This window comes from Solea senegalensis, linkage group LG18 (genome assembly GCF_019176455.1).
Source record: "Solea senegalensis isolate Sse05_10M linkage group LG18, IFAPA_SoseM_1, whole genome shotgun sequence".
Taxonomy (NCBI): Eukaryota; Metazoa; Chordata; class Actinopteri; order Pleuronectiformes; family Soleidae; genus Solea; species Solea senegalensis.
In genome coordinates, this window is record NC_058041.1 from 3,029,080 (window position 1) to 3,049,715 (window position 20,636).

Consider the following 20,636-nt stretch of genomic DNA (forward strand, 5'->3'; position numbering starts at 1 on the left):
GCAGTGTGCGGACATATTTTGGGTTTTTCTACGTTTGATAACATAGTAAGGAACGAAGCTGCAGACTCACCTGTTAGCTTAGCTGTTAGCACAACAGCCCTATTAACTAGTGTTAACTAGTGACAATTACTTAATATGATTTGGGTGAAGACCAGGGTGTGGTTGGAGAGTTTATCTAGCCTCAAAACATATAAATAGGTTATTATATGAATAATGTATTACATTGTTTTCCATTAATATCATTTAGTCACATGGAGCTGGACCTTGAAATAGATCACTGTTATGTAATGGGTGTGTTGATGATGGCAGGAACAGAAGTTCCTGCCTGAATCTGAAGTAAAGGTTCTGGTTCCAGACAGTTAAATGTAAAACATCCCTCCATCAGATCACTTCTCATAATGGAACAATGTGATGTCCCTCATTAAAAACCTGAACCATGCATATTGTTAGCAGTCTCATTACCCCAGAAGGCAGTTTGTTCATTGACCATAAATCTGGATAAGTCACTCGTTAGAATTATTTTACCACAAAAGACATAAAATATACGACTCGGTTTGCCTGACCACGTGATTGAATGGAACATCTTTTGCTGAATATAAACGAGGCGTAAAATAAGATAATGGGTGAAATGATGTATAGCGTGTGCAATCGCAGCTCTGATACCTGAATGCTTTAGTGTTACCAGTAATTTGGAAGTGCCACTTCTGACATTTTGAAGTAACTGGGCCAAGTTGATTTGATTTAAATAGAGTGAGTAGGGTTGAAGCTCATACAACTGGCATGTGAAAGTTTGCGTTATGTTCTCCAACATTAGGCGTATATTTTTGTTTACTGTCCATATGGCTGTGTATCTGCCGAGAGCCTCTCTTCACTTCTTCACTGCTGTGGCTTATTTTCAACAGTTCTTTTAAACTTTTCATGACCCTGCAGGTATTAACTAAGAGAAGTATTTTTTTTTATTTTAATTTTAATAAAGCAAAGTACTGTGTGTAAACACTGTTTCATTATGACACAACGAAATACTGAAACAGTAATGTATTTACATTTGAACAGTAATACTCTAATGCAGATCATTTAAGGCAACTTGAAACTTTACCTGGCATGGCGTGGACCAGGTCCCCACACAGGACCATAAACCTTGGCCTGGGAGTGAGATGGTTAACAGCCTCCACAGCCTGCTTGGTGAGCTCAACCTCCTCGGCCCATTCGTCCCCCCCGCCGTCGCAGTCACCTTCCCTCCAGGCTTTCATCAGCCCTAGCTGGGGGTCTGCGGCCTGGATGAAGTAAAATGGTCCCGTCCACTCATGTTCTGCATCTGGAGGAAAGAAAGGCAAACATGAATATGATGACTTTGTTTTGAAAATCAATATACAAGACCTTAAGATATCAGTCTTTATGGCTTGAGCACTTGGTGCAGATGTTGGTATGAACCAACTCCACTGGCATGTGTTGTAATTTTTACAAAGAAAACCCCAAAAACATTTAACTTGATTCCTGTGTTCTTGTACTGACCTATTCCATTTATCTTACAGGTATTGACATTCTGGCAGCATTTTAACAGCTTAATCTCAATATGTTAGGGTCAAAGGATGCTATCACGAAGCACATAATAATGTGCAAAAATAAAAAATGAAAGCCATAGGGATTAGCTGTGCTCACAGCATTACTCATTCAGCGGCGTAGGGCCTGCTGTGAACACTTCATGGAGAGACCTCATCATATTCATTCCTGGAATCAACACAGCACTTGATATGCTGAAAGCACTGTGATATAGGAGTGTGTCACTTCCTGAGTAACCAGTGCTAAACAACTAACAAACAGCTACATGAATGAGTATGATTGACAAAGAACAAGTGTTTTCCACAGCATAATCACCTTCAAATATCCTTAACAAGGCAAAGTGCGTCCAGCTTTCCATTTAACGGAAATGGACACTCAACGCCGCTTGGCGGATGTTAATGACAAGCTATGACATGAAGGACACAAGGGAGCAGATGCTAAGAGCAGGTGTAAAGAAAGGCTCTCTGCTCCACTCATTTAGTTTCCGTTGGGTACGTAAGCAGTGCGGTAGTCATACATGGCTGTCACTGTGGACAGTCTGCATGTCCCTTCCACACAAATCCCCTCAAACACACTCAGCAGGGGAGAGTAGTAGCTCTTCAACATCCTCTGTTAACATGCTCTCCATGTATTCCTTTCCCAAATGAGTTTATGGTAATTCTGTCCTTCTGTAATTCTGAGCAAAGATAGGAAGAAAGGATAGACAAAGACTGTCTTGCTCCTGGAAACGAGATGAGTATAAGCTTCACAATGATCACTAAGTGTAATTGATATTTTATGAAAACAGAAGAGGAAGCACATTCTAGGTGAATGATTATAATCATCTCTTCAAACTAAATTAATTGAGAATGCCTTCAGTCCAAAGAAGTGAGGAAATCTGATGAATTCAAACCAGTTGCCATGACCACTGTAGTGTAAAGTTTCCTAATTTTATCTCTGCAATCTATAATCAGTATTTTCTACTCAAGTAAATGCAGACTAGAGCTCTTCTGAACAAAAACTAGACATATTATGATCTCTTTCAGCACAGCACTCTTCACTCTCTGCCTCTGCTTACGAGTGATTGCATATGGAAATCACACCACCAAACATCACATATCTTACTCAGCAGACAACACCTGCTCATCTTTGCAAAGGAATGGAAATAAAGAGAATGCATGTGAGCACATGCATAAACAAAATATGTAGACGTGTGTTGATCTTTTGTGACATTAAATGTGGCAAATCCATCCCACACGTACAAATTATGGCAAGATTTTTGTTGGACGGAATAGACTTGTTCGTACAGTCTCCGTCTCTGGAGCCTTAGGAGTAAACCATTTTACAGACAAACGAAAAAGAAATGAAGGAGAATAAAAAAACACACACATGCACACACCAGGGACCTGGAGAAGTGAGCAAAGCTCTCATAACAGTAGATAAGAGGCAGCAGCCTTGTGTGTCTGCACTGTGCGAACAAAACTTCAAACATAATCGCAGATATTTCTCAGGTGGCAGATGGTGTGCTCCGAACAAAACCAATCATAATTTTGAGATGAAAGCACATAGAAGGAGCTCGGTTTAAAAATGCTCAACATTTCAATGTATTCCCATGGGGTTCCCTTATAATAAGAGTTTTCCTGTACAAGGTTCTAAAGAATATTAATATATTACTGAGAGTTAACCTTGCTGCGGGGCTGATCCTGTTTGATGCAGCCTCTAAAGCGAATTTACTCAACGATGCATGTTGTACAGTCCTTCGAAATGGTTTTAAATTCCACTGTAATTTAGCAACATATTAGGTTCCATTGTAAGACTGTGTCACAATTACGAATTTCACAGTAGTGGGAATTATCAGGGAATTTAAAATGGGGGGCTGTACGGGTTTATTGCATCACTGAAACAGCAAAACAAAACACCAAGGGTACACTCGTAAACACACGCTAGCATGCTACATTAGCCGAGCTATGGTTGACAGCAGAGAGCCAAGTTGTTAAAACAAAGCTGAGGCGAAGCTGTCAAACGACAGACGTCCCAGTCCCAGTCCCAGTCTCAGTCAGAGTCAGTCCACTGACCTGTTGACGACAGCAGCAGCAGCAACTTGTGTAACAGAGGGAGGACAGAGTGTTGGCTAATGCGTTAGCATGTCATTTGGCTAACAGTCGGGTCTAATTAAGTTAAAAGCTACCTTCAGTCAGTCCGCCGAATGTCCGATGTTTGGCTCTGAGAAAGATATCCACGCTCTCAGCCATAAGATCCACCACTCAAAGAGCCGCACGGGGCGAACTATTTTGCCGCTTGTGTGCCTGTCAGAGAGTCGCCGGACGGGTCTACTCTGTAGTCCCAGACGCTTGTGAGCTGTCCTTGATCTGCTCGCGAACGCCGGCGAGCATCGGCGATCGATTACTCTGCCTGTTTTAGATCAGGCTGCAACATACAGGTCTCACTACATCCCAGGGGCGTTTCGAGGCTCTCTTACAGTCCCACGAAAGAAGGAACCGGGGTGGGTTTCTCTACGACAGCAGTGAAGCTTCCTCTAAAATGTAATCTGTGTTGTATTTACATTTCAATAATATTAGTACTAGTTTGTTCAGCTGTTTTTCACGGATGATGGAACGTCTAACGCAGATTGTTTTTCTGTGCTCAACAGTCTTTACATTTTGATAATCAATCAATCGGTTTGAGTTTTCAGCTTCTTAAATGTGAATATTTTCTGGTTTCTTTGCTCCATATAACAACGAAATCATTAAAACTCAATCATGTTTGGTTTGTTTCATAATTTAAAGGTTTTTTTAAACACCAATCAACATTGTTTTGACATTTTCTGATATTTTATGGACCAAACAAGTATTCAATTATTCAGGAATATGATCGACGGATTAATCAATTATGAAAAGTCTGTGTAACATTGGGGAGGGTTTACTCTCAAAAATGCAGTATCCAGAAGTGTGTGTAAGTGCCTAATCGTGTATGAAAAAAAGGACAGGACAAACTACAAATCACAGCTGGATGGTGGTGACTTTACACTTATGGGTATCTCCAATAAATGAATGTGAAAGTCAGGCAAATACATAGGATCAGGTGTCAGGCAGCCTTTCTCATTATAAGCAAACAAAGCTCCTGTATTCTGAACATGTAAAGTCCAGAATGTTTTGCATTCCGTTTAAAAAACAACAACAAAAAACAGGGAGTGCTGTGTGATTGTCATGGTCACACAAAGGTCAGGACCATGGACAGAGACTGGAGATTTTCAGAACCACGGACAGAGCTCATCCTAAAACCAGAATTTGACATCCATCGGGATTTGAAAGTGTTTTACAGTGTTGTTTCATTTTCATTTAAGTTTGATCACATCATTGTGTAAAAACACATACATTTTTCATATTTCTTCAATTTTAATGGAGTGATATAATCATCAGATTCGCGTAAAGTGGACAACAGCCCACGCATTTCCTTGATGGCAAAACAGAATAATATTCCGGGGATTTTCTCATATTCACTTCATGCTCTCTCTCTCTCTCCCTCTCCCTCTCTCTCTCTCTGTCCCTCCTCTCCTTCAGGCTCTCCCACTCTCAGTTCTTCTATTCGTTCACTGCGCTCTCATCCTCGGTGTGGCTTGTGTCTCTGCCTACTCCTGTGCGTAAGAGCGCACCGATGGATATGTGGTGGTGCACTGCTGAAAACGCGAAATCCGAGACAACTACACGCCTGTGGAGAGACACGTAGATGCGCAGCTGGATATCAGTCATTTAGATGATAATAAATCCAGTCCAGTGAGATTAATTTCATTTTACTGTGACTTTATCGTCCTCTCTCTTTTTTTATTTTGGGTGATGGCGATACGTTAGTCAAGCTTTTCGTCGGCGCGGATGACGGTGCTACTTGGATGTATGTTTCTGGACTTTTCAGCGTATCATGACCGCGCGCCTCTCCCCCTCTCCCCAAGTCTTTTCGTTTCCGCCGCGTGAAGTTGAAAGGAGGAGAAAACACAATGCGAGGGAAATACTTTCTTCTCGGCTTCTTGTTGCTCAAACTTATGGCTCTGGTGTGCAAGGCCGACGGCGAGCCGGGGATGCTCGGAGGATTCGTAATGATCGCCACCTCCAACGGCTCCAGGGAGGAGGAGAGCGTGTCCGAGGAGACCCCGCACACGGAGGACAAATGTCGGGGTTACTTCGACGTGATGGGCCAGTGGGACCCGCCGTTCGTCTGCAAGACGAGCAATTTTCTCTACTGCTGCGGCACCTGTGGCTTCCGCTTCTGCTGCTCCTACAAGCACTCGCGCCTGGACCAGAGCACCTGTAAAAATTATGACACGCCATTGTGGATGAAGACCGGGCAGACTCCGTACAACAAGAAGAACAAGGCGCACGACAGCACCAAAGACAAGACGAACTTAATTGTTTACATCATATGTGGAGTAGTGGCCATCATGGCTCTTGTGGGGATTTTCACCAAATTAGGGCTGGAGAAGGCGCACCGACCCCAGAGAGAAAACATGTACAGGTGAGTCCCTCCCCACCACCTTCATCATTCATCATCCAACTCTCTCCTCCTCTTCTTCTCTCTGTGCGCTTGTTTACACGGAGATTGCAGTAGTAGCTTATACGCACTCTGGTGATCTGGCGCGCGCAGCGTGTCTTCACTTACCTCATCTGTCTGCGTGAATGTCCACAAAACTGTGTAAGGAGGAAAAAAAAAAACAGGGTTTTAATTACACAGTGTGATAATGCATCTTGCTATAAACGCATTAGAAATATTACAGCTCTCTGCCAAGGCTGTGGTTTCTGGGCAACCACAGCAACTTATGTCATATATCTTGCGTGCAGACTCTTAATGAAGAGGGATGATACTGCGTGCTTTGTCCACTCCAGACAACCATTGTGCCAAATTATGTGAGATACTCTCATCGTCTTTATTGCCCCTCCATTGTCATGTGAGATCAGTGAAAGGGCTGTAATACACCTTCACTGTGTCATGTAACAGTGCCAGAGTGCACGTGCAATGACTGCAGGCGAGAAGAAATCAGGACAAATGAGAGCAATGTTCCTCCCCACCACCCACCCCCACTCACATTCATTAGGGAATCACATTGTTTTACACTTTCATGGAAAAATGAGCAGCAGTGCAGCCCAACTGGATAATTAAATTAACCCATGTCATGTATAGTTACTAATGTCTGACCACCTCATCCATCACCTCCTCTCCCCTTTCCTCCTCTCTCCTCTCTCCTCTCTGACAGGGCCGTTGCCAGTGTGCTGCAGGGCGGGTGTCCAGGTGAGCAGTATCGCGGGGAGGAGGCCCTGGGGATGCATTCGCAGCACTGTGTTACCAGGACCACAAACCTCCGTGAGCATTTCTCTTTTTTATGCTCGTGTGGGGGGGCTGTTGTTGTGTGTATAACTTGAAGCAGCACATGGAAGTGCGTGTGTGTGTGTGTCAGCAAAAAAAGAAGAAGCATCTTTTTAAAACCAATTTGAGTATTGGTGTCAGAGGTAAGGATGTGAGGGATTGGGATTGGAGCAATCGTCTCAGCTAAACTCACCAAAGTTAAATCTGGATGATGGTTCTCAGTGAGAACACGTCCTCAGAGCTGTGCAGAGTGGGGAGAAAAAACACATCCCTGCAGGCTTTTTCCCTTTGTTGCAAATGACAGTGTTTGGATTTTGTTTTATCTTGCATCGGCCAGATATCCATCCATTTCATAACACATTGGAGGAAAGAAAAGAATATCTGCTTGTCTTCCTGCTGCCTGCTTCCTTTCAAATCCAGCTGTTATTCACTGTTTTATTTTTGCTCATGCCCACATGATATGATGCGAGAGAGAGAAAGAGGGAGTGTGTGTGTGTGTGAAGGCAGATCTGGGGGGGCTGTGAATATGAAGGCTGGTGGTGTTGGGGGGGGATAGTATACAAAGCGTATGAATGCCATCTATTTTTGTTGCGTCCCGTGGGCTGCTACAGTACCAAGCTTCTTTGTGTTTTTAACACTAAAGATGAAACAGATGAATGCACACAAAACACATGCCCACAAACACACACACACACAGCACCCAGATTCCCTTAAAAGTTGCATCTAAAGTCTATTTAGTTCTTCTGTCAAAGCAAATTTAGACTTTCACTTCAAAAATCGAGACCCTTTTGGGCGGTTAGACCTTTTTTTCATGTCTACTATTAAAGGTAAGGTTGGAGATCCTGGAAAAAAACTGTTGCTGTTGAATTCAAAAGTCCCCTTTCTTCACACTTCCCTCGGAAACTTGCTTTGGATACTTGGATACGAAAATCAACAAATACTCTCAGAAGATCACGGAGACATAAAGTAGGTCCAGTAGAAACAGAGCCACCATGGCAGTCCTTTCTGGGCTTTCAGTTGTCGCCGCCGTTCAAACGCAGCACCGATGTTCACGCTGGTTTTGGATCGATCTGCATCAAGTTTTTTCTTGGCAGTAGCTTTCACCAACACCTGCTGACGGCACCTTTTCTGCCGTAATGTTGCTGCAACTGTCGAGCAAGCTCGCCTAAAATCTGGTGTTATTTTACGATTAGTACACAAAGAGGTGTACGCTCAATTATGGCCGTTCAGTGTGATTGGATGGTGTTTTTAGGGGCGTGTCCATTCCACAGGTGACAATGCATCAATTACAATCAGAAAATGATCTCCCGTTACCTTTAAGATTTAAAATGAATAATAAACCTTTAGATGAACTCACACACAGTGCGGATTAAGTGAAACATCTTTGTGTTTCTCAGTTAAGCAGTGTTTATGGCCGATGATATTCCTGTGCTGCACACAGGAAGTGATCCGTTTTATGTCAAGAAGCGACCATCTGGCAAAGGGACATGGCTGCAAATAATTTCGGGGAACGATTAAAATGACAAAGACGTACCCATAAAAGTTCCAGAAGTGATTCTACAACTCAACAAAAAGCAATCTTTCAGCATTTACCCGGGATAAATGCTTCTGACCCAATTCACAAGCTGATCCCCCCTCTGTGTTGGTGAGAGACTGAAACAAACGTGCTCTCCCTCGACTAACAACAGTGTGACATAACCCTACTCGGCGTGAAGCACTACGCCCACAGACGCCTTCAACTTCATGAGTGGACACCTCATGGACAAGGGTGAAGGTCAACATTCATCAGAAGCCAAGTTTCAGCGATGAGGCGGTCTAAAATTAAAAGAGATGGAAACACTCTCACACACACGGTAGCTGTTGGAGGATCCGCACAAATCTTGTTTTCTTCCCTCTTCACTGTGGGAGGGATGAGATAGTGGGCTGGCCTATCACCTGAGCGGCCAATAGGACACTACTGTGGAAATAGAGATTATTGTTATTGCAAATGTGGAACGTGCTCCTGTGAACCCTCTAACCCTCAGGAACCGTGGGTAATCACGTAGAATGTTATTAACCTCTATGATCTGGTGGGATCCTCCTTTGACGGCCACCTGATTGGTTTACGGGGACCCCCTCGCTCAGCGGCAGGATCAGGGAGTGCTCAGATATGGATTCGCTGGCCGAGGACGTGTTATTCTGTGATTAACGGCAGATAAATAGACTGAAAAGGGCAAGGCGACTTTCCATTAAGAGCGTCGCTCTTAAGAGTGCAAAGGACAGAGAATCAGACGAGCGGTAATTGCAATGTAAAGATACATTTGGGTGTAAAGGGCCACGCGCATGCAAGTGTGTACAAAGGGTGTGTGCTCAGATATAGTGCAGGCCTGTGCTGGAAAATCTTTTTTTAGTGCAAAGCACATATTGATTATAGCTTATGGCCAGATTGCCCTATTACTGGCATCAATGAATCAGGTCTGGCAGATGTCGCCTGCCAGTGTAGGAGGAGAAAATTCCTTTGGGCCTCATGTGACTGTCAGTCACAGCCTGTTATCTGTCCGTCAGCAGAGGAATCATGGATGACCACCGCTGCCGAGTCATTTTTAATCATCGTTTATTTCGCTTATTTCTCAGCATAGGCGTAGAAGCGCGAGTGAGGCAAGTGTTCCCTATGTGTGCTCTGCTGTGTCTTGATGAACCATGCAAGGGAGACATTTGGTATCCAATGTAAATCTGAAAATCCCCAATGATCAACATATGGGGCAGAAACAGAGCAGAGGAGACCGAGGAAACCTGTTTGACACATGCGCCAGTCAAACCATCTCTGCATGTGGTTTCTGTGATTTGGATCTGATGACACATTCACAAGATTCAGACCATTCGGACCTGGACTTGGTGCGATCTGGCCTTGATAGATCACAGAGGAGGGACGACGTGCTTACTCCCTGCTGACGTTATTCACATAAGGAAAAAACAATATTTAGGGTTGTGCTATGTTTATTTTCGCCTATACTACAATTTATGTGTGTTTAACTTCAAAAAAGTGGTCTAATGTTGTTTAGCTTAACCTATTCTTTGGTTGAACTAGTAATATTATATATAATAACCCCTGTTGAAGCTCTGAAGGATGGAGCTCTGTCTGTTATATGTATATACTCGACTATTAAAAGTGCTTATTTGTAATGGAAGAGGAGCACTTAAAGCAGCCGATGTCATTGTTTCTACTCTTGCTGTATCATGGAATGATGACATTAGGTGTGAGATTTAATTTAAACTCACAAATGATTGCATCCGGTGCAACGTTGTACTTTGTAGTTCTGTACTTCACACTTAAGAGCTTCATATGGGCAAGAGTGTTTTGTTTTATTGTATTGAGACAAAACACACACACACACACACAGGCTTAATTACCTTATTTTCTGAAATGGGAAGGATGAAATTTTAATGGGTAATTGCTTCAGAGATATTGCACAGGCACTGCCTGCAAAACACTCCGGAGCTGCCTGGTACGTGTGTGTGTGCAAAGTGCACGGACCTCAAGTTGCATGATGCAGGCCTGTCAACAGGAGCTGTGCATTTCCTTTCGTTAAGAGTAGGTGAGTGTGACCTTGTCTTCCCGGCTGTCATTTGAGCCTTCAGTGTCAGAGCGGAAAGAGACGCTGCAGCAAGTGAACCTGCGCGGGGCGGCTCGGGTTGGAGAAACCAAGCAAAAGAGAAACTGCGGGAGAGTGAAATGACAGGAGGTAGTTATCTGCGAGGCGTCACTCCGGCTCCGTTTGAAGCTCAGCATCTGTCCTTGTGTTCAAACGGGCAGAAAAAAAAAAAGCAGCTGGAGTTAAAGTTCCAGCCCCAACCTTGTCTTTCACTCCGTCGCGGCGACAGCAAGTCTTCCACCTTATTTACAGCTGCTTTCCTTTGATCCAAGACACTGAGGTTGGAGGAGGTTTTTTATGTTTGTTGTTGTTAATTTGATATGTTCGCGCTTCCACTGCCTGTTTATGACAAACCAAAGCTTGTCACACACGCAGTATAAAGTGACTCAGACACTCCAGGAACGTGTTCATACACACACTTAAAAAACAAAACAAATCCTACTCTCTCTTATGTCACCCTGGATGAGGCCGCAGCGCTCGCCGCCACACAGTGATCGCTGTGAAAACATAAAGTGGCAGTCCTGAGCGTTCAAGTCCCTCAAACTGTTCAAACCTTTCGATAAAATACTGCAGCGAACACATTTGTCACTGTCCTGACGGCTCCAGCAGCTGAGCAGAGTAACTAAATGCCGGGGCAGCAGGCATCCGTCACACCTGGGTGCCGCGAAACAACGGATGGTCAAAACCAGATGTTCCGAGGCCTGAGGCTCAGGTGCATTTTAGTCCAAAATTTATCTCCCACTTATTTGAGCAACTGACTGACCAAGGTGGCGGCTACAGTCCAGTTTCTATCACACCTTCTTATGGATATCAAAAACACTACATTACAGGGAGCCAGGTCCCTAAAGAAGGCACTGAAGCGTCTACATTACAGTACAGGAGTCTATAATTCACAGGTCCCTCTCAGACTCTCACAACAATCTGCACCGTCTCCCCTCGTCTTCTCTCCAGACTCTCATTCCTGCATCTTCTTTCTGCCTAATTATCTAAATGTGAGCCCCCACTGCATCCCAGAGACTTCATTAGACTCTGGGACGGGGGTTGTGATCATGTTATTGCCTCCGCATCATCTCTGATTATTTGTTATCATCTGACTGCTTTTATTCAAGTGTAGCCTGGATGTTCTTATATTCATCTGTATTTTCTTTAACATTATCATTAGTAGGCCCACCTAGTTTTCTCTGGGCTATAACTACAGCTATAAAAGTATGTTTTGTTTTGTTTTCATTTAAAATGGCATTTTCAAATTTAAAAAAAAAATCATACTATTATGACGCTTATATTCAGGTAAACCGGGCATGCACACACTGGTGTAAACAGGCGGTTAATCGTCTCTATGTCGTTGTTTCAGAGAGCATTATTAACAAGAATATTTGACCTAGGGCTGGGTATTGCTACTGATTTCCTGAATCGATTGAATTCTGAATCAGAAAGTCTTGAAATTCGATTCGACTCCACTTGACTCAATTTGAATCGAGTCATTCCCACATATTTACGGGTGCATTCTAATTTTCTTAGTTATAAAAAGAGATTTTCACAGAAGTAAATGCTGCAAATTGCATTAAAAACTGACTCCAAAGTAAGCAGAGAACAGCTTGATCAAGCACTTTCCATCCACCGCCTATCGCAGAGGCCGCTGGTGCCACTCCCAGCTGACATACACGTAGGGCCAAAGGTTGAGCACTCACTGGACAGGTCGACAGTCCGCTGCAGGGCCAATGCATAGAGGAAAACAACCATTCACTCGCACACTCAGACCTACGCGTAACTTAGTGTTTAATTAACCTCTTAGGAAGCGATATTGGATCCTTCAAATGAAGATCGATATGAATCGTAAAATCAATTTTTTGGAGCCAGTGCTCATCGGACAGACGGAGGATCAGGAATAACATCCTAATATCCATCTAATTGTTTTTAAAATTCTTAATTTGAGCATATTTGTAACAGATTTTATGTTTTATTGTTGTTTTTTTATGAAAATGAAGCAGTGGTGTAGCCTAAGCTGGCACGGCGGGCATGAAGGCGTCAACACAGCCTGGGAAAACAAGTGGAGGACTGTCAAGACGGGAAAGGGCTAATAAGATTTAGAACATAGGACAAATGGAAAAGCTCACAAAGTTATTATTTTTACCCATTAGTCCACGATCCGTCATCCTTATTAAGCCACAGGCGACCCTGAGCTGTCACACTCACACTTGAGCAGGCACTCATTCAGGGGGGGCAATTAGAGAAATTAAATAGTGTCCTCAAAGAGTTGTGTGTAATGCATGCTGCCCGTCCTTCTCCGTCCTTAGTGTTTGACATCTTTCAGCGTGTAATTTCCCGTCTCGTCATTGTGGCGTGAAAGATGCAACGGGGATGGTGAATATCTTAACTTCTAATCAGCTCAGCACTCCCTCCTCACGAATATTAATCAGGTCTTTTACTCCCAGGAAGTCACATCTTGCATTTGACAGGTAATTACTGTATGTCTCTTTCTGTGTGTGTGTGTGTGTGTGTGTGTGTGTGTTTTTACCAGAGAACAAAGTTGCCCAAGAAGTCAACGCTCACTTCCCATGTTGTACGTTACGTGCAAGCGTTTCTACAAATGAAATGAAACACCCCTAAAAACTGCAGCGGGCTTAAGTCAAAGATTTATGTCGCTCCGTTTCGGTCTCATTTCGCCTGCATTGTGTGATACAGCACTCACAGGCAGTCATGGGATAAGCAGACAGATTTCCCATCTGTATGTTTGAACAGGTGGTTATCACCACTGGTTTCTAATTAACTGCTACGCTGACTCCCCTTAATCGACTGTTTAAATTAATGACTCAAGCCTTTTGCAGAAATTGGGATTAATATTTTGTCAAATGGATTCGCGCGATGACAAATTAACATTTGAATAAGTCGAGTATTTTCGAGATGTTTTCCCGCGGTCGTGTGTTTGTGTCTCGGTGTGCATGTTTTGAACGTCTTATTACATTAAAGGAGGAGCGGCTGTGATCCGTTTGACAACAACAGGCTTCCTGTCAGACAGAGAGTGATGCTATACGTCTTATCGTGGACAGTAGCTGTGTTGTGCTGCGAGAAACCGTCACTAATCTGCAGCTATTGTCACACGCTAACAGAGAAAAGTAGCGCTAACGCCAACAATCATAGCACCATATACTGTATATATTCTTGTCACTTCTTGACATTGTTAGTATAGAAGTGTTAATATTCACGACTGATGTTTTGATTATAAAATACTGTATATATATATACGATTATATGTAAGACAAGATGAGCATAAGTTAAAGACTATGAGCAACTAAGTAAAAAGGCTAAACAGCAACAAAAAACCTTTAAACTGTAGTGCATATCTTTTAAATATACATTCAAACCATTACACTGTCCGAGTAAAGTGAAATGTCTGCAAACAGTTTATGACTGAAAATACAAAGAAGCGCGGCCACAGAAACACCCGTGCAGTACCACTGTATACACACAAACGCTCCCTCTGTCAGGTCTGATAGTATTGCTTGACAGGGTTTTGGTTGAAGATGCAGGACGTCATTTCACCACAAGAATGGCCAATTCAAACTACCACAAATGGGAGGGGTGAATATTGCTCCTCTGTCCCAGGAGCCCAGTCATGGAGCCACCGCTACGTGCGGCCCCATGGTGACCCCAGGCAAGGCACATGTTCTGCACCCTACCCCGTAACCCAGAAGACACACATCAACATAGCGCCTCAATCCATGCCTAAAAATGTGAGTTTAACTGCTTGTAAACAAGAGATGACGGAATGTTTTTGCACATATTTACTGTTGATCTAATCACACAGGATTAATATTACCCTGGGGTATTTGTTCCGCACCTTTTTAGCCCAGGTAAAAGTCCCCGTTATCTTTACTGACATCGTCCGGTAAAGATTACTGACATTCGGTTTCTAATCTGAACTAATCTCGTCCGAATGGGGCTAAAGACAAACAACAACATAAATCACCAGAAACGATGCAGTGCAGCTTTTATATCCGTATGTGTCGGGTTGAGTTTACATGTTCTCCCCATGTCTGTGTCCAAAAAACACACAGACTACAGTTAGACTAATCTGGGGGGAATAAATTGACCGTAGGTGTGAATGTGAGCATTAACGGTTGTTGGTCTCTATATGTTGGCCTGGACTGGCTCCACCTTCACCCGCGACCCTCAGAATTCACTTCGTCTGGTGGGGCTGAAGAAGTACATTTGGGGGTTGGTGTACCATTTTTCCAGTAGCATAGGAGCAAAACTATGTACTTGCCATTCACTTGTGTGTCTGTCCAGAGTCTTTACTTTGGATGAGCTGACCAAAGCACCAGATCACTTCCTCTGTCCCTGAAGTTTGGAAAGCTTGTTAACTTTCTCTTCCTTCACCACACACACACACACACACACACACACGATCATGCATAGAGACAATCACATGCATATGGACACCAAATGCACCCTTATGTGTACAGCCTGCACACATGCACACATACTGTATTGTCTGTTCCAGGCTTGTGCTCCACACTCGGCCTGGGGGCAGGTAGCAGATTTGCTTGGCTGGCTGATTGATGCCACCAGCGATGTTATGTCACAGGCGGGGGGGGGGTAGCTCATGCTGGGGGCTCAATTGTGAACCCGTTGCCCTTCCCCATGTGTCATCTATGTCATTCCTCACACACACACACAATCACCAGACTGAGGATTGTGGTTATGGAGAGTGAGCACCTCCTCTTGCCTGCAGGCTTCAGTATGACCTGGCTCAATCACCACCCTGCCCTGAGGACATCGGGACACACTGGCAACCATCCTGCCACTCTCTCTTGCTCCCCTACATACATATGGACACACACACACACACACACACACTACAACACACTAACTCATGGCCCCTGCTCCCACCACCCGTCTGACTGAGCGCTGGCCCATGAATATGGGACATGTGGCTGGGCAAAATGCGTCACGATGCTGGGCTCTTGCTCCGACAGATCTCGTGCCGAACTGCCTGCCTGCGAATTACCACCCTGGACTGCCTCACAGAAAGAGAGGAGTTTTGTTTTTTGCCCCCCTGATTGTAGCAATGCCCTGCTCTCAATTCCTCTCAGCTTCTGGCCGCTGTTGCAGTTTCTCTTGGCATTTCTTGTCACTTATGGCAGGAGCTTGTAACAGAATCCCGTCTCCTTTCTGCTCCCAGCGTTGTTTTTGTTGCCGTTTCCGAGATGAGATTCTCACTATGTCCCTCCAGAGTATCAGAAATGTCCCCGTCAGCAGCCATTTACATAATACACATGCAACAGGCTGAAAAGGCACGGACAAACACGTTTAGACGGGCACACCGCATATATTTTGGGCTGGAAAACTGCAGCGGAGTGGAGTCTATAACGGAGCAACAAATCTCTGTTGTCAAAGGATTTGGACTGGGGGTGTTAGTTTGGAGCTTTGCTGTCAGGAAAGGTCAGATGATGTCTTCATTTATTTCATCCTCAGCTGTGCAGATTTAGTGCAAACAGCACACAGGCAGACTCACCTGTGTGTCAAAGAAGAGATCATTGACTGAATACTTAACTTTATCAGTCACAGGTTCACCTGGTCTTCCTTCAGATCCACGGATAAACGTTGGGTGGCACTGTGGATACGAGCAGAGCGCTTAGCGACACTTATGATGGAGACAACATCTTTTTTTTAGAGAGAATGCATCCATCCATCCATGGGGGGGTGCTGTGCTAATCTCAGCTGACATAGGGCGATAGGTGGAGTACACCCTGGAGAGTTGACCGGTCCATCGCAGGGACACATCATTATAGAGAGGAACAACCATTCACTCTCACCTACAGTCAATTTAGAGTGACCAATTGACCTAATCCCCATATTGCATATTTTTGGAGAGGAAGCCAAAAACACTCCATGCAGACTGGTCTGGAACCCGGGTCTGGAACCCGGGTCTTCTTGAGTGCGAACTACTACACCAACTGTGTGGCCCTGAGATAATATATTTAATATGCTTATTCCCTGTGTTGCCAAGAGTTAAATGAGAGATTGGACTCCAATTTCTGGCATTAAATATAAAGCTAGCCATACACTAGCTCAGCATAAAGATCAATCCTAAAGAACGCAATGTAAACATCTCTCTCCATCGAAACAATAATCATCAAATCCAGTTTGCTGAGGCCAAGGTGCCTGATCCTCTCCCGTCATTTTACCGCAGTCACTTTGCATCGGTGCTGCTTTGAAGTTGCACAACAATCAGCTGCTTTGTACAAGCCTCTTTGTTTCTCTCTCTCTCTCTCGACGCCTCACCTCAGCTGTGACCACTGAGGCAGCGACGGCTCTCGGCTCCACTGAGCAGCTCATCGATATCTGTATCTGTCGCGTGTGTCAAAGAAACACAACCCATCGTTCACCCCACCGTTCACTCGCGCTTTTTCTGTTCCCTTTGTCTCAACAAGGCTTTTAAGGTGAAATGTTTCACTGTGTGGCTTCACACTGAAGCGTCCTGGCAATTTAGGACGAAGCCATTAAAAGGTGATGAATGAAACAGTCCGTTACCTTCAATAGAAATACCATAAATCATTGAGCCTATACTTCCCGTTTGATTTATGACATCCGTAAACCTTTTCCCGAAGAGTTCATTATCTCATTCGCCTGTTTCAGAGCTTCTTCAATAGCACGTGATGTTGATTTTGTAAATGACGTTCCGCTTTAGAGGAAAAGCCTGTGAAAATAGAGATTCTGGAGGCTTGATTAAGGAAGTCATCGCCACCGGCCAATAAATACGTCATGCATTGTCATTTGAAAGCAATCTTTTAAAAATCTGTTGAACTGATATGGAAATTTGGATTGTTTTCTTACCCGTACCATGCTTTTCCTCATGCGCATATATGCAAATGTACCATTTCACATCGTCTCATGTGTTCACAGGGAGCAGCGTGGCACTCTGTCTGCCCACAAAGCAACTTAATAAGCTTTATAATCCCAACAGGCGTTACCTTATTGGAAAATCAGAGCGCACACTTATTAAGGTGGTTGTCCAGTGATGTTTAATATGGTGTGCTGTGCATGTGATGACACATTATGGTGAGGAGAAAGCCTGCATGGGCATTTAATACTTTCGCCATCGCAGTTTGTGATCATACAGAACGTAGAGTTCTTTAACCACTTCCAATGATACAAGGAAGGTTGTTTTTTTTCTAAAGAGCTATGAAAGTAGCACCAAGAGGAATAGGAATTCTAGACAGGCTTGCGTGACACACATCCAGAGGGAGACGTACCTTCAGATGTCACTGTCAGCCTAACCAGCAGGCGTTGACTGAATCAGTCCCCCCTCAGGAATCTTGGGAAATGGAATCTGAAAGTCTCCACAACCCAAGCCCCTAATTCTGCTATACGAAGTCTGCTGTAGAACAGCTGTACGTGTCAAGACCGACGGCAGAAATAAAGCAGGAGGAACAAGTGCAAGTAGATGAGAAAATAAAGCCTGTGAAACCGACAAAGGCTGAGAGCGTTTGACAAACACGCGGCGAGAGGAAATCTTTACCGAGACACGAGACGCGAGACATTTCAAACCTCTTCAGGAAGAAACGGGGCAGCAAAAAAGCTCCCTGATGTTGCACCTCCATGGACACAATGACAGCATTCCTCTGCTGTGGCAACAGAACTGAAGTGCCCCGACATTCAGTCAGCCGCTGGGTCCACGTCCGCTTTACAACCGAGTTTGTCACACGCCGCGTACGCGCGGGAACGTGGGCGGATGCATCCGTCTTGCGCGGAACAAGTCAAACATGTGGGTCATTGATTTCTTGTTGCCGCTCGACAATGAGAGGTTAGTTCATAGATTCACAGAGAATTCAAACGTGGCACAGGGAGAGAGACACACACATGCCTGTCAACATCTGTCACGTACAGTAGTTTGTTATTGGGGATTTATTACTCCCTTGGTCTTATTTGAGTGGACGCTGATAACCACATGAATGGATGAATGTTGGGAGCATGGCAGCAGAAGGAAACAGCAGCAACCAGGTGGCAAAAAAGAGCTTAGAAAAGAAGTAAAGGGTGAAACTTTTAACCCATCTGTCAACAAGCATTCACCGTATGCTGCTTCCTAATTTCCATACTACACAACACTGATGTCTATATGAAAATGAGGTAAACTGTTTACTTAAAGCTGTAAGTACATATATTAAAATTTTAATTTTGAGGTTATTGTTGACATATTTGGTTTGCTCACTTTCTTTTTATCTCCAAATAAAGTGTTCTTAGTCGTCTTTAAACGCTTTCCATGAAATTAAAACGGCATCTTAAGAATTCATAGGAGCAGTACTAATGTTTTTTTACACATAACCAAGACCAAGTCATTTTTATGAGCAAGCGTAATCATAAAACATTAAAGGTATATTTGTTTTGGAAGTGGAAACTTAAATGAAGTTGAATCAAATACTAATCCTTTTGCCTGAAGTCCTAATAAAATGCAATTATCTCAAACTTAGGTTTCTATAGTATGCATAAAAACATGTGTTTGTATGTGTGTGAGGGCACATGTGATGTTTTCTTTCTATGTATAATTCATTCCATGCACCTCGCCACAAACAAGATTTATGTGCGACTGCCTCCGCCAACCCACCATATATCTATTTCTTGCCGTCTCCCGAAATTATAGTGCAACGCACACACTACTTGGGTTTCTGTTGAGAATGTGAAACTACTACAGCTACTCTTTGTTTTTGTTTTTGTCGGTGAAAGGTTTTCGGTAAGCGGACGTCTCTGGGGCTAGAATGTCGATTAGCTCCATACGACAATAGCTAATGCATTATGGAAGGTGGCGTCTTCTGTGCGTCCTCGACAAACACAAACCCAAGATTGTGTTGAATGTGTTAAACTTTGGGACTTTTTTTTAAAATCCACAATGAAAGCTGAGTGCAGTGTGTTTCACTAACGGTACTTTCAAAGTCACATTAGCGTGTGGGCTTACAGGTTGCACTGAAGTACATATATATATATATATATATATATATGTACCTATTTTTTGCGTTTCCATGAGGAATAGTACGGAACTAACCGACCCCAACCTTTCCTGCCATTCCTTTGGGGTGGTAGAGTGACGGTATGGTATTGAAAAGAAGCATCACTCCCTTGCGACCGGTGTATCTCCGGCCGTAGGACACAGCTCACACCCCGTCTACCAAAGTAAATGCTCTCAGTTGAAAAGCAAGCCTGGCCGAGGGCTTTACTGCTCCAAACCGTACCGTACCGTACTGTACCATGATGGACACACAGCTTTAAGGCCCCATTTACAACTGCTAACTAGATTAAAGCCAGTCCTGTACATGGTCTGGCCCGAGCTAATCCTTTACACTTGGGCCCCATCGTCTTAAAGGAGACTATTAAGATTAAGATTTAATATGATGTGATCCATTATTTAAGACCTCTTTTACAAGATTAGTTTTGAAACAAGTCATCTGGAAACGCTAACGCATCAGCTACAGGCATTCTTTTTGATTGCTAGTTTTACAATGCCTGCAACGCTCGTCAATTTGGTCAAAACGTCTGCTTTTGTCTGCTTCTGCTCAGCAGTCTATGTGTCGACTGTGTTTGTGTGCATTGTGTTCGTCCAAATGGATTATTGATGCTAAAATACAGCACCTTTAATAGCCTATCTTTTTGCCAGCAGTTGCATAATGCTGCTTTCATGCAAGGCCCTTGTTTGGAAAGGAGATTATCATCATTATCTGCAGAGACACATGTTTACGGTGCACGTCCACAAACCTGCCAGCCGTGCATGAATCTATCAAACTCGTGCTGAAATATCCCTCAGTTGCCTCCGCTCTGTATCTGCCTGCCCAAGTCTGGAGGAAACAGTTACTCTTACACCATTCTGATTACATTTGCAATAGTCATCTTTTAATTTGATAAAGTTTGACTGGTTTGACTGTCAAAATAAAGTTGACTCTGAACTGCCTCTACCATGTGAGCATTCGCTCAGTCCTAAATTATTTATCCATATTCTGAGTGCGTTTGCTCACCGATATCTCGGGTTTCTCCCCCGGCCACGCCCTCATCCCTGACACTGTAGGAGGAAAGGAGACAGGAGAGGAAAGGACGTTAGGAGGGATGTTAGGAAAACCATGTTTT

At 43.8% G+C, this 20,636-nt stretch overlaps 2 protein-coding genes across 3 annotated transcripts in view; one reads left to right on the forward strand and one right to left on the reverse strand.

Moving 5' to 3' along the window:
- cpped1 (calcineurin-like phosphoesterase domain containing 1) overlaps positions 1–3,944 on the reverse strand; it is a 29,831-nt gene extending 25,887 nt beyond the window's left edge. The window contains exons 1-2 of one of the 2 annotated variants that reach the window (XM_044013701.1): positions 3,728–3,942; positions 1,097–1,315 (exon numbers count right to left, since the gene is read on the reverse strand). In XM_044013701.1, the coding sequence (XP_043869636.1) occupies positions 1,097–1,315; positions 3,728–3,791 (283 nt within the window). In that variant the 5' untranslated portion in view covers positions 3,792–3,942. Of the gene's footprint in view, positions 1–1,096; positions 1,316–3,727 lie in introns of both variants that reach the window. The other variant, XM_044013702.1, reaches the window with a different exon arrangement.
- A 1,390-nt stretch (positions 3,945–5,334) lies between these two features.
- Positions 5,335–20,636, forward strand: part of shisa9a (shisa family member 9a) — a 40,730-nt gene continuing 25,428 nt past the window's right edge. Inside the window, exons 1-2 of the mRNA XM_044013362.1 lie at positions 5,335–6,045; positions 6,782–6,888. Coding sequence (XP_043869297.1) covers positions 5,531–6,045; positions 6,782–6,888 — 622 coding nt within the window. The 5' untranslated portion in view covers positions 5,335–5,530. The remainder of the gene's footprint in view (positions 6,046–6,781; positions 6,889–20,636) is intronic.